We start from the raw sequence: 13,957 nt of genomic DNA on the forward strand, positions 1-13,957 counted from the left end.
TAAGTCTAATGATATCCTTTGGTGCAGTGTTTTTGTCATTATTACTTGTAAGTAAAGGGTAGATTGAAAAATTATTTTTATTTGATAAGAGTATATCAAAATAGTATCAGTGTTGATAATAGTTCTTGCCTGATTATAGTGGTTGGTACTTGGTGTTCACTTGTTCTCGAGTGATATCAATTGCAGGATTATGTTGTCACTGCATCTAATATACTATGGTTTACAGATTGTCAAAAAAAGATGAGATTGTTAGGTTCTATAGGTTAAGTGTTTGTAAATTGACAAATTGTAAGTCTTGATAGTTGTAATGTGCATTTTTCAGTTCAACACGAAGACCTAAGTTTAGCTTAAGGAAAGAGAAGTTGCATTTTTGACACAGCTTAACACCTCTTAACACACTTGTTGATCGATCGAGAATCAAGAGCCTATTTTACACAAAATTGTTATTTATTGCCAAAATTGTAATAAATTGCAAAATACTAAGTTGTTGCCATCATTGCAATTATTTTTGTTTTGTGGAATTTTAAGTTGTTGCATCATTGTGATCCTACACCTATTGGGTTTTCTTTATGACCACACACTTTGCCATAACTTGCACATTTGTCAATTTGTGATTCAATTACATCTCTTACACATAGACCAGCACTAGTACTTGGTGAAAAGTAATTCAATCACTACTTAAAACATGCACAAGTTGTTGCAAAGTTTGTGTTCATACTTTTTTGCTCTTCTTTAGTCCTTGGTTGTGTTCATCAGTCCAAGTTCCTAGCCCAAAGCCCAAGATGAACGGCGTTATGGGTTCGATTTGTTTGTTATACCTTAAATTCTTGGTGACGTTAACTCACTTGCCTGGAGTATTTTACTATTTGTGGTGTTAGTTATAAATAAATTTATAATAACCGGCACAAGTATACATTTTTTGTGATTATGGTAATTAGAGGTTTGCATTCAACTCATCAAATATGATGAAGCTCACCCAATTCAACCTAACCCAAACCTTATTTTGGATTTTCATGGATTCACAAACTAAAATGAGAATTAATTATGATTATTATTATTATTATTATTAGCTTGATGAGACAACTTTCGATTAGCAAAATTTTCACAAGAAGTGACCCAATTCATAATTTTAAGTTTTTTCATTTAATTTATTTTGGATTTTGATATCTAGTTTAAATTTGTTATTTAATTTATTTTGGTATTTTGAGACTTTGAATATTTTGTACAATTATATAAAATGCAATTTTGTATTGAATTATAAGCCTAAATAGTTAAATGAAAATCTAATTTTTTTAATTTGACTAGACAAAATTTTTCCAACCCGTTGACCTAACCCAAGACAAACCAATGAAACCCAACCACATAAGAGCTGTGATGTTTGTCTTCTGAAATAATGAAAAAGGCTTTTTCAATTGAAACAACTTTAAATGTTACAGTTGTCAATTGGTTAATTCATATTAGGAGCAATGCATGAAGAGAAAGACACTTTTGAAATCTCAAGTTCAAAGATCCTTCAGCTCACTTTAGGTGTTGTAAAGTAGCTAGGTAATTTTACATCTAACATATTTGATTATAACTCAACCATTCAAGAATCTAATATGATTCTCTCTCTATCAAACAACTTCCTTCTTAAGATCATGACTAACTTATCAAGGATTCTATCATTTTCAAACATATACCATTTGACTTCATGTTTGTCATTGGATATAAGAGGTAGTTTCTTTCTTATTTGATGATGACTCCATGTTAACAAGCCAAATCCAAGACCTCAGAGTTGCAGCCAAAGCCTCCGCCTAATTGTATCCCTCCATTCAACCTTTTTATTGAATGTGTAAGATTATTTTTCAACCAACTTGCATGCATACCCCAAGAGCAGTTACCTAAATAAAATGGAACAAAATTTATGAAAGTATGAAAATCCATAATTAATATTAGACACAAAAGATTTCAATCACTTTTCTTGTCCATGAAAAAATTTATTTATCCATCTATAATTTATTCAAGAGCTTCCACAACCAAAATTTATGCAAAGATCAAATTATTTTCAACAAAAGCAATAGCCTTCTCAGTATTTTAACATAATTTTCAAGGAAAAGCATCTAGGGAGATTTAAAGTGCTCAATCATCTTACCCAAATACTTGGCTATATTGGCACTGTCAGTTTGTGTGAGCTGCTAGCTATGGAATGTCTCATTTATATTTATGCTCCAATTGCTACATGAATCTTTTTTTTTTTCCTTAGCTACCTTTTGTCTTAATCTTGCCACTCAGTTTATGATCTATTTTCATGTTGTTAAGAAGACCAAAGAAAATTGAGACATTGATACCATCAATCTCAAAGTGACACCATGCACCTGAAACCCCATATGCACAAATCCACCAAGAAAAGTGGATGCCCTTCTCATTATATGACAAAATATAAAGTCTGTATAGATATAAATGAGACTATATATTTCAAGGATACCACTAATCTAATAGAAATATGGCCCTTTATGATTGAAACTGTAACTTTCTCAAGAAAGATCAATAGGAAAGAGGGTAGCAACCAAAAATTTGGTTCATTATTTTAAGTTGTAGATACTCAGCTATGAAGTTTTCTCAAATTTTCTTATACACGCAATGAGAGTACAACTAATAGAAAACAATGCACATAGAACTATCTCCATGAAAAGGTGAGGTAGAAGTGAGGCGAACAATTATTCAAAAAGTTAAATGTTTACTCCTAAAGTGACTGGTAGCATGACTTTTAAAAAATAATATTTCTCTAAGAACCTTGTAAGCTTATTAATGCTCCTTATTATCAAAAGTGACAGAAGGTTGACCTTATCCTCAATCTGGAGTAGTCATGTTCTTATCATCCTCAGTCATACAACTGCATAGAATTTCAAGGCATTCTCACCACAAGTGACCTCATCCATATGTCCAAAACGTTGCCATGATTTTGGACGTGATTGGACCTGGAAATAAAAGGTAATATGGGCAGGTAAATGGATTTCTTCTATGCTACAACTGATAAAATACAGCTTATAACATATAAACAAGGAGGTTAAAAATGACTAGATATATTGTCTTCAACCTAGTGAAGAAAATTTATGAATGAGATTGGTAGAATGAGGAATGAGTTCTTGTAAGTTCTTGTGTTATTATTCATGATTTACATCTTGGAAGGTGCCACCTATCATATGATCTAAGTTCACATTGGAGGAGAAGGGCAACTACCTGAAAATTCCAAACATGCAAGATGGTATTAAAGCATAAGAATATTGAGAAAGAAAATAACAGAGTGCAAATAACTTAACACTCTTTTCTGGTCTACATTGAGTAAGTTGTAATAATATAGGCTCCAATGATGAAACAAACTGCAAATCCGATCAATATAGGTTAGCATATGGAGATTTGGCCACCTATAGTTGTTGGGTAAATTTTCTTTAAATGGCAGAAAATGATGATGACAATGACAACTCTACAGTTGCAATTCTAGTGAATGGGTTAATGAAACTTGAACAACTAATACCAGAACCATTTAAAGTGCAAATATTCTGGACTCAGAACCAAAAGCATTACTCCAAGGCAACAACTACCGTATTAAATCTAATGTACACCCAAGAAAGGGGAAAAAGAATAAAGAAAAAGAAAAAGAAAATGAAAAATCCTAACATGCCAATCACTAAGTGTGATCTTACAAATTTGTGCTTATAGTATACACACAAGGTTCATTAGTACTCATTTTTTCAAATTTACTGTCATTACCATCTATGGACTAAATTGGTAGCAAGATTCTCCATCATTGACAAACAACACCAGCAAATATCTATGCTGCTATCTATATTCACTAGATGCCTAATTCTAAATTGCAATCACTGCTATGGTGATGCAAGCGGTTTTAATATTCACTATTACATGTTGCTATGTACAAAGTATTTATAATTTTAGCTTAATAGTTGTAAAATGAATAGAAAACATTTATATAGAAAAAGTGAGTATCTGGAAAAACCTTACAGCAAGAACTAAAAGATAGTAGGAGCTCCTTTCCATGACAAAGCAACATCAAACAATGTGATATGGCTTGATCCTGCATTCTTGAGCATAAGATCGGAGACAGTCATATCTAGTGTGTCAGGATTAATTGCAAAAAGGGCTTCATCTAAGAGACTATCAGGATATCAAACAATGGACTAACAACAATTCCATTATAAAAATATCTTATGAACAACTAGAAAAGTAAGAAATTTAGAATAAAAAGTTCACCAAAAGAGTGGTCTGACCAAAATATTAGCCTTAACAAAAGCTACGCTGAACATAGCTGATAAGATAATCTTAAAAGGCTAAACAACTGACAATTTCCAAAACCAATGGGATATCTCTATGAAAAGCCATTGCTCAAACCACCAATTTAAGCACAGTAAAATGTAAATTTAACTACTTATTGTTCAAGTAAATGTTTTCAATATCTTCTGATACTTCCTTCTTTTCATGGGAACTGTTGGTCGAGTCTTTACACCTCATAGCATATAAGATGTAATGACTTACAATATTATTATAGCAGTTCTCAAACTTTCTTCAAATAAAAAACAGGAGCGTCATCTTTTTCTTTTTTCTTTTAAAAGTGCCACCATAAATGAAGAATACAGATAAAAGTTATAAATTGTGCAAAACTAAATATGACAAATCCATTGGTCATGGAACTCTCACATGGGAAGAGAGACATGAGAGAGGGATGTGCTTAAGGTTCAACAGCCTTTGACAAAATGATAATAGCTAAAATAGGCATGAAAGTTTTGCAGAAGGATCTATAATTAGCTTTGATTATTGTGAAATCTATATATTAGAACAATCAAGGGCTTTGGGATCTATGTAAATTGACTTATCAGATTTCACAATAACAGGTTAGAAAGAAGTTCCTTGTTTACCTGAGTAAACCAAACTAATTCCAATTATACCTTAAACACTTCTGATCAAAAAGTTTAAGAGGATAAAATTAGGACGTACCTCAGAACTTTTGATTTGAACTTCCTTGATGACGTGAAGGGCTAAGTGTTGTTTTTCCAGATGCCTCTCGCCCATAAAGTTCATAGATTCTACCCTGTACAGTGCAGAGTAAACCTTTTACCAAAGCTATAATGACTCCAGACTAACCTAAAATTGAGATCAAACCAATAAACAAAGGATCATTAGTAAAATATAAAACTCTTTATATATACTGATAGGCTGTAATTCCAAATTTTCATCAAGAAACACATATCAGTTGAGTACTCATAAGCGTATCAAGTGTCAACAATGAAAACCCAAGCCTTGAAAGACATAAATAATGTTAATTTTTTCCCCACATCCCACATTACACAGCTCCAAAGGAATTTCTAAACCTTGAGCATGATAGTAATAACCTAGAAAGAGGACCATATTATAGATAAGAAACTTGAACATTATATTAATAATCTACAGAAAGTACCAAAAATTAAAAACCTATAGGAAGTATCCAAAGCCTTGAAAATGAAAGTAAAAAGTACCTAAATCTAGAAGTCAATAGTGTTCATTTAGTGGATTTAGCCTAATTAATATCCAAGAAGAATCAAGGTTTTTAAGTGTAAAATGAGATTAAAAAGTACAGCCTTCACACACAAAACTACATATATCTTCTCTGGTGTTCACTAAGTAAAAAAATTGAAGTTTGTTTTTTTTTTAGGATTACAATAACTATGGATTTAATAGTTAAGGGTTTGGAAATTTTTGAAGAAGCTATGCATATGCTCACCACCAAACATGTGGCAAGCAGGAAATTTTTGCTTCATCAAATATTCACCTTTGGTAATCCTCCAAATCTCAGAGCTATAGCAAGTTTTCATGAGTTAGTAGATATCACAAGTGCATGTCGTGAGCTAAAAAACCATTGCAATGACAACATAGATTCTCTACCAAAATCAACAGCAAGTTTTGAGAGAGCCATGTATGACCTACAAGAAAGACCAATTCAATCAAGTACGCATAGGTGAGACACTAAGCTACTTTAATGGCTAATTCAATGTCTTTCTTTGTTGCTTTCACATCATCATGGATTTTTTTACATTCAAACTCTGAAATCTCACCTGGAAAAGAAATTTTAAGCTAAAGGAATCCCTTTTCCTTAGAAGAATCTTCCACGAAAACCTGACAAAACTTCAAAAACAAGAGGCATCAATTATAGTCAAAATTGTGTGAAACTCAGCAAACAATGGAGGCCAAATTTACAAGCAACTTATACACAATACTCACCAATATCTCCTTGGCATTGTCATCTTGATTTAGAACAATCTTCAGTCTTTAGTCCTCTTTGGGCATTAAGGCCACTCAGTAGATATGAGAACTTTGGGTGTTTAAAATACCAAATTTTCAAAACAGATTGACATTTGGAACCAACAATTGATGGCTAAAGCAAACTTCTAGGTAGTATTCCACTTCCATAAAATTACAATTTTCACATTGTTGGCTTACCAAATATTCTAATGCTATTAGTTATTTTACATCACATGAAAATAATTTCAAACTTCAATTTTTTTTCAATTAAATGATAAAGCACAACAAATAATTTCATTTGAATAACTCCAATAACCAAGAAGCAGAGACAAACAATCAATAACACACACATGACTCAAGTTACTAAAACATTGTGCAAATTAGATAATACATGAATTACAATTGAAATCATAAAATAAACACACATCACTCCATTAATCATTACAAACACTAAATGCACACCACAATATTATTAAAATTATTTACAATACAAGAGAAGGCTGAGACTTTCTGTGCTGCATGTTATGGCTGAATTGATAAGCTGCAATGTTTTGAAGCATGGAATCATTAGATGAGTATAAATTGAAGAAAATCCACTGGTACTAAGAAATGTAAATCCAATGCAATCATTCACTAGATTGAACACTGAAAATTAAAAATTTAAAAAAAAAAAAATCTTACCAGTGGCAATTTTAAGCACAAGGAACATCCTTTTCTGAGAGAACAATCTTCCAAGATCATCTGTCAATTTAGAAACAAGAAGAATCAAATATATTTAAAATAATGCCAATTTCACAAAAATATAGATTTCATACATCCTTGATAATATGACTTTATATTTTTGCATTGCATCTACTCCTAGTCAGAAAATACAGGCCAAATAAGCTCATTAACACCATGTTCAGTTCACTTTTAGAGAGAGGAAATGAAAAGATTACAAGATTTTAAAATTTTCTCCCATCAAAGACAAGAATAGAGTTCATAATTTGTCTACTCTTTTATTCTCCATAGACTCAATCTTTAAAACCAAAAAACAATTATCTTTTTCATTCCATAACATACTTTTTTTTTTCAATTTATTTCTATCTTAAATGATTATTGCCCTTTTGCTTAAAAAAAACAAAAACAAAAAATCCGTCTTGGTTAGTTGTTTTTTTATTGTGAATTAATTCAATAAATACAACCAAAAAAACAGAGAGACAAGAATAGAGTTCATAATTTGTCTACTCTTTTATTCTCCATAGACTCAAATCTTTATAACAAAAAAATGACAAATTATCTTTTACTTTTCATAACTTTTTTTTTTTTCCAATTTGTTTCTATCTTAAATTAAGAACCAAAGAAAAGTAGAAAAAAAATCATATTATTGCTATAATATGTATTACCCTTTTATTTTTAAAAAAGAAAAAGAAAAGTAGAAATGATTTCTGGGTTAGTTGTTGTTTATTGTGATTTAATTCCACAAACATTCAGACTTTTAGGTTAGTAAGATAGAAAAACAGAGCATACGTAGAAGAGAAGAGGAAGAAAGATTTTAGCCCTTACCTACTCAGTACTCACCAAAACTGAATTTGACCATCTTGCCCCAATCTTTGCCGACCTCTCGCTCATAATCTCTCCTTAACTCAGGACAACGAACAATCTCCAGTTCTCTTAGGGCAGTGAGGCGATCCATCCCTTCTGGCAGAGACGATAATTTTTGGCATCTCCAAATCTCAAGCTTTCGAAGAGAACTAAGATCGGGAAGCCACTCTGGCAATACCCCCAAGTACTTACAATCAAAAATAGATAAAAATTGTAGAGTGTCGGCAGATCCTTTAAGCCCTTGGGGCAAACTCACTAATTGTGGTAATCCCCCAATATGGAGTGTTTGAAGACTTGTCGGGTAGTCATCCCTTTCCATTAAGTTAAGTTCTTCACAATATGTAATATCCAGATATTCCAACGCGGTTAGGTGTTTCATACCTTGCGGCAAAGATATCAGGCTTTCACAAAATTCGAAGCTCAAGCAGCGAAGGGTGGTGAGGCGTTGGATTCCTTCATTAAAACACTCTAGTCTATGACAGTTGTAAAAGGACAAATATCGAAGCGAAGACATGCACTCTACTCCGTTGGCAGGTAAACGCGTTTGTTTTGTGGTTATCACAAAATATCTGAGGCTAACCATCTTTCTTATATCCCTTGGCAACTCTTCCAGAGCTGTACAGGCCCGTAATATCAAAGTTTCCAAATTTTGTAGATCGCAAATGGAGTCAGGCAATTTCTTTATTATCTTATTTCCACATAAGTTGAGATATCTCAAATGCTTCAAAGTACTAATGGAGCTTGACATCGTTTCCAACGTTGAATTACTTAAATTTAGCAAGCGCAGGTGCTTAAACCTTGAGATGCATGTTTCCACCAAAGATTCATTAATATTAATAGAATCAATTTGGCCCCGATCATCAGTTGAGAAATTAATAGTCCGCATGTTGTTACTCAACTTGTGTAAAAAAGTTACTGTTGCATCAACACCACATTCACGGTCCAAAATTGAAACGTGTCTAGCCTTTTCAAACTTGTTGGTGTTATTAGTGTCTTCAATTAAGCAATAATCATTTTGTGCAACATATAATGAAAGATCATGTAACAGATCATGCATTTTAAATGACCACCGAATAGTGTCATAGATTTCAACTTCTTGAAAGAAAGATCTTGATAACAACTCTTTTAAATATTGTTCTCCAATATCTTCCATCTCTTCAGTACTTTCGTTGGACTTTTTGAGGAGCCCATTTGCCATCCAGCACTGAATTAAATCCTGATTACGATATCTAAAATCCTTTGGATACAATGAGCAATAAGCAAAACATTGTTTCAAGTACGATGGCAATTTATTGTAACTCAGTCTTAATGCCGGTAAAATGTCATTTTCCTTTTGCTCCAGTTTCCATATCTCATTATCCCTTATAGAGATCCAATCACGCACCTCGGTTTTAGAATAAAGTAAGCTCCCTAAAGTCTTCACAGCCAAAGGAACGCCTTTGCATTTTTCCACTATTTGTTTTCCAATCTCTACTAGTTTTGGATACTGTTCATGCTCCCCTTCAATGAATGCGCATCTTTTGAACAAGGACAAACAATCCTCGTCTGGAAGACCTCCTATGTCATGGATTGGTCCAGGAGCCATCGCTAAGGCAACTTTGTGGCTACGTGTAGTGACAAGAATTTTACTTCCTTGTGCTCCTATTAACAAATTCTTAAGGTCAATCCATTTGTTACGATCCTCGTTCCAAACATCATCCAAAACGATAAAGAATCTTTTTTCATTTAAAATTCTTCGTAATCTAGCTTGCACTTCATTCAGACTCATGCTTTCACTAATCTCACCACCTGCCAATTTAAGCAATTCTTTTGCCAATTTTAAAACGTCAAAATTTTCTGATACACACACCCATATTCTGGGGTCAAAGCTATTAGCTACCCTTACATCATTATACACCCACTGAGCAAGTGTAGTCTTGCCCAGACCTCCGATTCCCACGACAGAAATCACAGAAATGTTATCATTATCATTTGGGAGCATCAAAAGATCTATGATCTTTTGCTTGTCATCAGCCCTCCCAATAACATCACGATCACGAACAAAGGAGTGGGTCTCCCTGTGCACAATACGATTATCATCGAGTCGCATCTCAAGATGAAATTGATCTCTATCATTTGCTATCAAATCTAGCCTCTTTCTGATCCCCTTGACTCTATGACCCATTTTATTACGGAAGGCAAGCGAGTTCGAAGATGAAAAGAAACAGCATACCTTTCTGCCACTGCCACTGCCACTGCCAGTGCTTCCATATTTTTTCACCACTTGCCTCCGTAGATCTTCACACTCGAATTCATCCAGCACATCCATGGCATCATGAAAGACAACTTTGAGTCGCTCCAGCCAAACGCTCAGCTGGTGGTTTGTTGCTTGCTTCTCCTCAGCATCCAGCAGCACGGCTTGGACGGTGGACATGGTATCCTGAAGCTTTTTCAGATCGCTTTCAATGCTCCATGTCAAGGAAATCTCTTGGTAAGCAAGGGAGCCTAGCTTCTCGATAACTTTCTCTGCAACGGAAAATGCCAACTCCGTCATTTCTCTTTGTTTTGGGAGGTGGAGGAAGGGAGGAGTTGCGGTTGCTGTGAGTTTGGTAAATGAGAATGTTGGTTGGTTTTGCAGTGGTGTGGTACTACTACTGGTGTGAGTGTGAACAAATATTTTGTTGCATAGGAAAACTGGAGATGAACAGAGAGGACAATAATAAGAGAGGAAAGTGCAACGTTTCTTCTTCACTGTTTCTTTGCCTGCTCTAATTGTTTTCTTTCTTTTCGGTCAAAATCATCAGTCCTTCAAATTTCAAAAAGGTAAGCCTTTTAGTCATTTGGTTTTTGACAAATGAAACCCAAATGAAATCAAATGCGGACTAACTTGAAATGTGATTTTCTTTATGTGGGCCACTTGTGAATTTTGATTGTACTTCACAATCTCTCCGTTGGGGAATTTTACTACTTTGTCTTTTCTTTATGGTCAGAGTATAATTTGATGATATTTTATTTATAATTTCTCATGACTATAGAATACGTTTTCAAAAGAATTTTTACGATTTTATGAGGTTTTGACCAATACGACAAGTCGTCAACTTGTCACCTACATATTATATTGAGTTTATCATCAGAGTATGTCCTTATTGTTCACTTTCAATTTTTATTTTTTTCCCCAACCCATTCCGAAGATGATATGATATATATATATATATATATATATATATATATATATATATATATATTTTGCATCAAAGCTGAACTTAAAATCATGATAATTACAATAACTTGAACCAAAAACTTGCATAGAATTTCAAAGACATTTCCAGGTGACCTCATTCACATGTCCACACACTGATTTTGGACTTGATCGAAACTAGAAATAAATGGTAATTTGGGAAATTAAATGAATTATAACTGTGGGGATCGTTCGATTAATGGGCCCCTAGGGTTCAGAATGGGGTCAGGACTGTTGGGCCAGCGGCCCATCAGAGATCGTGTAGGGATCGTTCGATTAATGGGCCCCTAGGGTTCAGAATGGGTTCAGGACTGTTGGGCCAGCGGCCCATCAGAGATCGTATATCCGTCCGAGGATACCCTGGTCCTCGGCATAACTCGTCCGAGGACGATCGTTTCCGAGGACGATCAAGACGTGGGCTCATTACGATCAGAGCTCCGAATTCGGTCATCTCAAAGGGTAGAGTAGCCGACTAAAAGTGAAAGAGATAAGGCAAACAAATATCTGAAGCTACAGATACCTCCGCATTAATGACCTCTCAACCAACTCTCTGGCCGCATTAATGTGGAGGTGATACCTGAACAGTGGGAAGGCAGCCTTACAGCTGCCCATAAGAAGTTCCAGGAGGTGCCAGATGGGACAGAAAGAAATCCTCCGAACCCAACCTACACGTGTGCGGCAAGGATGAAGCGCAAAAGGAAGTATATAAACTAAAAGAAGAACCTGAAATAGGGGATCGGATTGGGAAAGAAAGGAAAAAAAGAGAAGGACGAAGAAACAGAGAAAAAGAAGAGAGAAGAAAGTAAGAAAGGAAAGTGGTAGGATTCACAGAAGAAAAATATTTGTGAGACCGACCTTGTACCTGAAACAGGTTTAAGGGAAATCTTGGAGGGAAGTACTATAGTTAACCTAGTTCTTTACACCCACGCTCTAAAAATTGTATTGTCTGGGCCTTTTACGTGTGAACCCAATACTATTAGGTTCGTCACCAAATCGTGTCCTTACAATTGGCGCCGTCTGTGGGGAGAGCTTGTGTTAGCTTGTATAACCTCTAATACAACGTTTTCGATGGAAGGAGTGGAACCGCCTCACCCCGCAGCAGGGCTGCATCAGGGTGATGTTAGCCCGCATCAGGCGGAGTCAAGGGGCTCTCAGCGCGGTGGTCCTCGAAAGAGTCCCGAGCGGAGGGAAGTCCAGGAGGGGAGCATGCATACCACTCATACCACGAGAACCCGTACACGCGGGAAGAGTCACGTGTCCCATGCGAAGTATGATGGGGACCTGCAACGTGAGATTGCGGATTTGAAGAGAGAGTTACGCCATGTACGACGGGAGCGTTCACCACTTCGCTCCGAACCATCATCCGGGGAGTCGGATGGGGCTAGCTACAGGCGGAGGTCGAGGACCCCGCAGAGTGAGACTTTCTCCTACGAGGAGGAGCGTCATCATAGGCGGAGGCGTAAAAGTCCTACAAGCAGGGGCTTGGGAAATGATGCGATGAACAAAGCACTGAGCCAGATTTCCAGATCACCCTTTACAAAAGGCATTGATGATGCTACTCATCCTCGGCGGTTTAATCAACTTACGTTCTCTCTGTATGATGGCCACTCGGATCCGGTGGAACATGTAAGTTATTACAGCCAGAAGATGGCTATTCATTCCAGGGATGATGCTCTGATGTGCAAAATTTTTCCGTCGAGTTTGGGTCCGACGGCGATGAGATGGTTCAATGGTTTAAGGGCCAATTCTATTGGATCCTTCAAAGCACTGACCCAAGCTTTTGGCGCTCGCTTTATTACGTGCAGCAGAACTCCCTTGCCTCTGGGCTCTTTGTTGACCTTGTCCATGCGAGAGGGCGAAACTCTCAAGGGCTATTCGGATAGGTACTGGGAAATGTTTAATGAGATAGGGGGGAAAAATGACGCTGTGGCTATAACCACCTTCAAGGCAGGTCTCCCAGCTGACCACGACTTGAGGAAATCCTTGACGGGCAAACCTGTCACCAGTGTGCGCCAGTTGATGGATAGAATAGAGAAGTACAAAAGAATAGAGGTGGATCAACTTCAGGGGAAGGGAAAGGCAAAAGCGATACCACAGGAGAGAAGGGATTTCAGGTCGGATCGTTATAATAATAGCCGACCAAGGAGGGATTTCGCTGTGCAGCCAACCTCGGCGGACGCCCAAGTTGTTAATGCGGTGTTTCGGGAGCCTGTCCAGCAGGTGTTGGAAAAGATAAAGGATGAGCCATTCTTCAAATGGCCGAACAGGATGGCGGGAGAGCCTACAAAACGCAACCCGAGTTTGTATTGCCATTACCATCAAGACCATGGACACACGACAGACAACTGTAGGAATTTATGGGACCATTTGGAGCAATTGGTCCGAGAAGGGAAATTGAAGCAACTCTTACACCATTCCAGCGGAATGGGAAGCCAGGCAGGTTCTGAGGTGCGGGGGGATGCTTCATCAAGGCTCCCCCGGGGGACGATCAATGTCATCTTCGCGGCCCCGGGAAGGACTGGTTCCTGCCCCACGAGAGTGTTGTCGGTGTCCCGATTCCCCGCCGAGGATCGCTCTCAAGCATCGAAGAGGGCCAAGAGGCGTGTCCCTTTGATTTTGGGTTTTTCAGACGAGGATTTGATTGGAACTATACAGCCCCATGAGGATGCCTTGGTGGTCACGCTGAGGATTAGTGGTTACAATGTCCGAAGAGTGATGGTTGATCAGGGGAGCGCAGCGGATGTAATGTATCCGGATCTGTACAAGGGGCTAGGTTTGACACAGGAGGATTTGACAACCTATACTTCCCCTCTAGTCAGTTTTGAAGGAAGGTTGGTCATTCCTATGGGACTAATCAGGTTGCCCGTGCAGTCAGGCACGGAGGTG

At 36.7% G+C, this 13,957-nt stretch overlaps 1 protein-coding gene across 21 annotated transcripts; it reads right to left on the reverse strand.

Moving 5' to 3' along the window:
* Positions 1–1,404: 1,404 nt before the first annotated feature.
* LOC115979909 (putative disease resistance protein RGA3) lies at positions 1,405–10,631 on the reverse strand. 21 transcript variants are annotated; one of them, XM_031102018.1, is made up of 9 exons: positions 7,831–10,631; positions 6,952–7,011; positions 6,250–6,811; positions 6,084–6,144; positions 5,801–5,951; positions 4,990–5,136; positions 4,000–4,079; positions 2,823–3,219; positions 1,405–1,880 (listed from the first exon to the last, which is right to left on the reverse strand). In XM_031102018.1, the coding sequence occupies exons 1-3, from the start codon at positions 10,385–10,387 to the stop codon at positions 6,753–6,755; spliced, it is 2,676 nt and encodes an 891-aa protein (XP_030957878.1). In that variant the 5' UTR covers positions 10,388–10,631; the 3' UTR covers positions 1,405–1,880; positions 2,823–3,219; positions 4,000–4,079; positions 4,990–5,136; positions 5,801–5,951; positions 6,084–6,144; positions 6,250–6,752. The 21 variants fall into 21 exon arrangements, with proteins under 21 accessions (XP_030957878.1, XP_030957864.1, XP_030957863.1 ...); XM_031102004.1 differs by having other exon boundaries at positions 6,084–6,153; XM_031102003.1 differs by having other exon boundaries at positions 2,823–2,957; positions 3,077–3,219; positions 6,084–6,811.
* Positions 10,632–13,957: the final 3,326 nt, after the last annotated feature.

The sequence above is a fragment of the Quercus lobata genome, chromosome 3, assembly GCF_001633185.2.
Source record: "Quercus lobata isolate SW786 chromosome 3, ValleyOak3.0 Primary Assembly, whole genome shotgun sequence".
NCBI classification, from domain to species: Eukaryota; Viridiplantae; Streptophyta; class Magnoliopsida; order Fagales; family Fagaceae; genus Quercus; species Quercus lobata.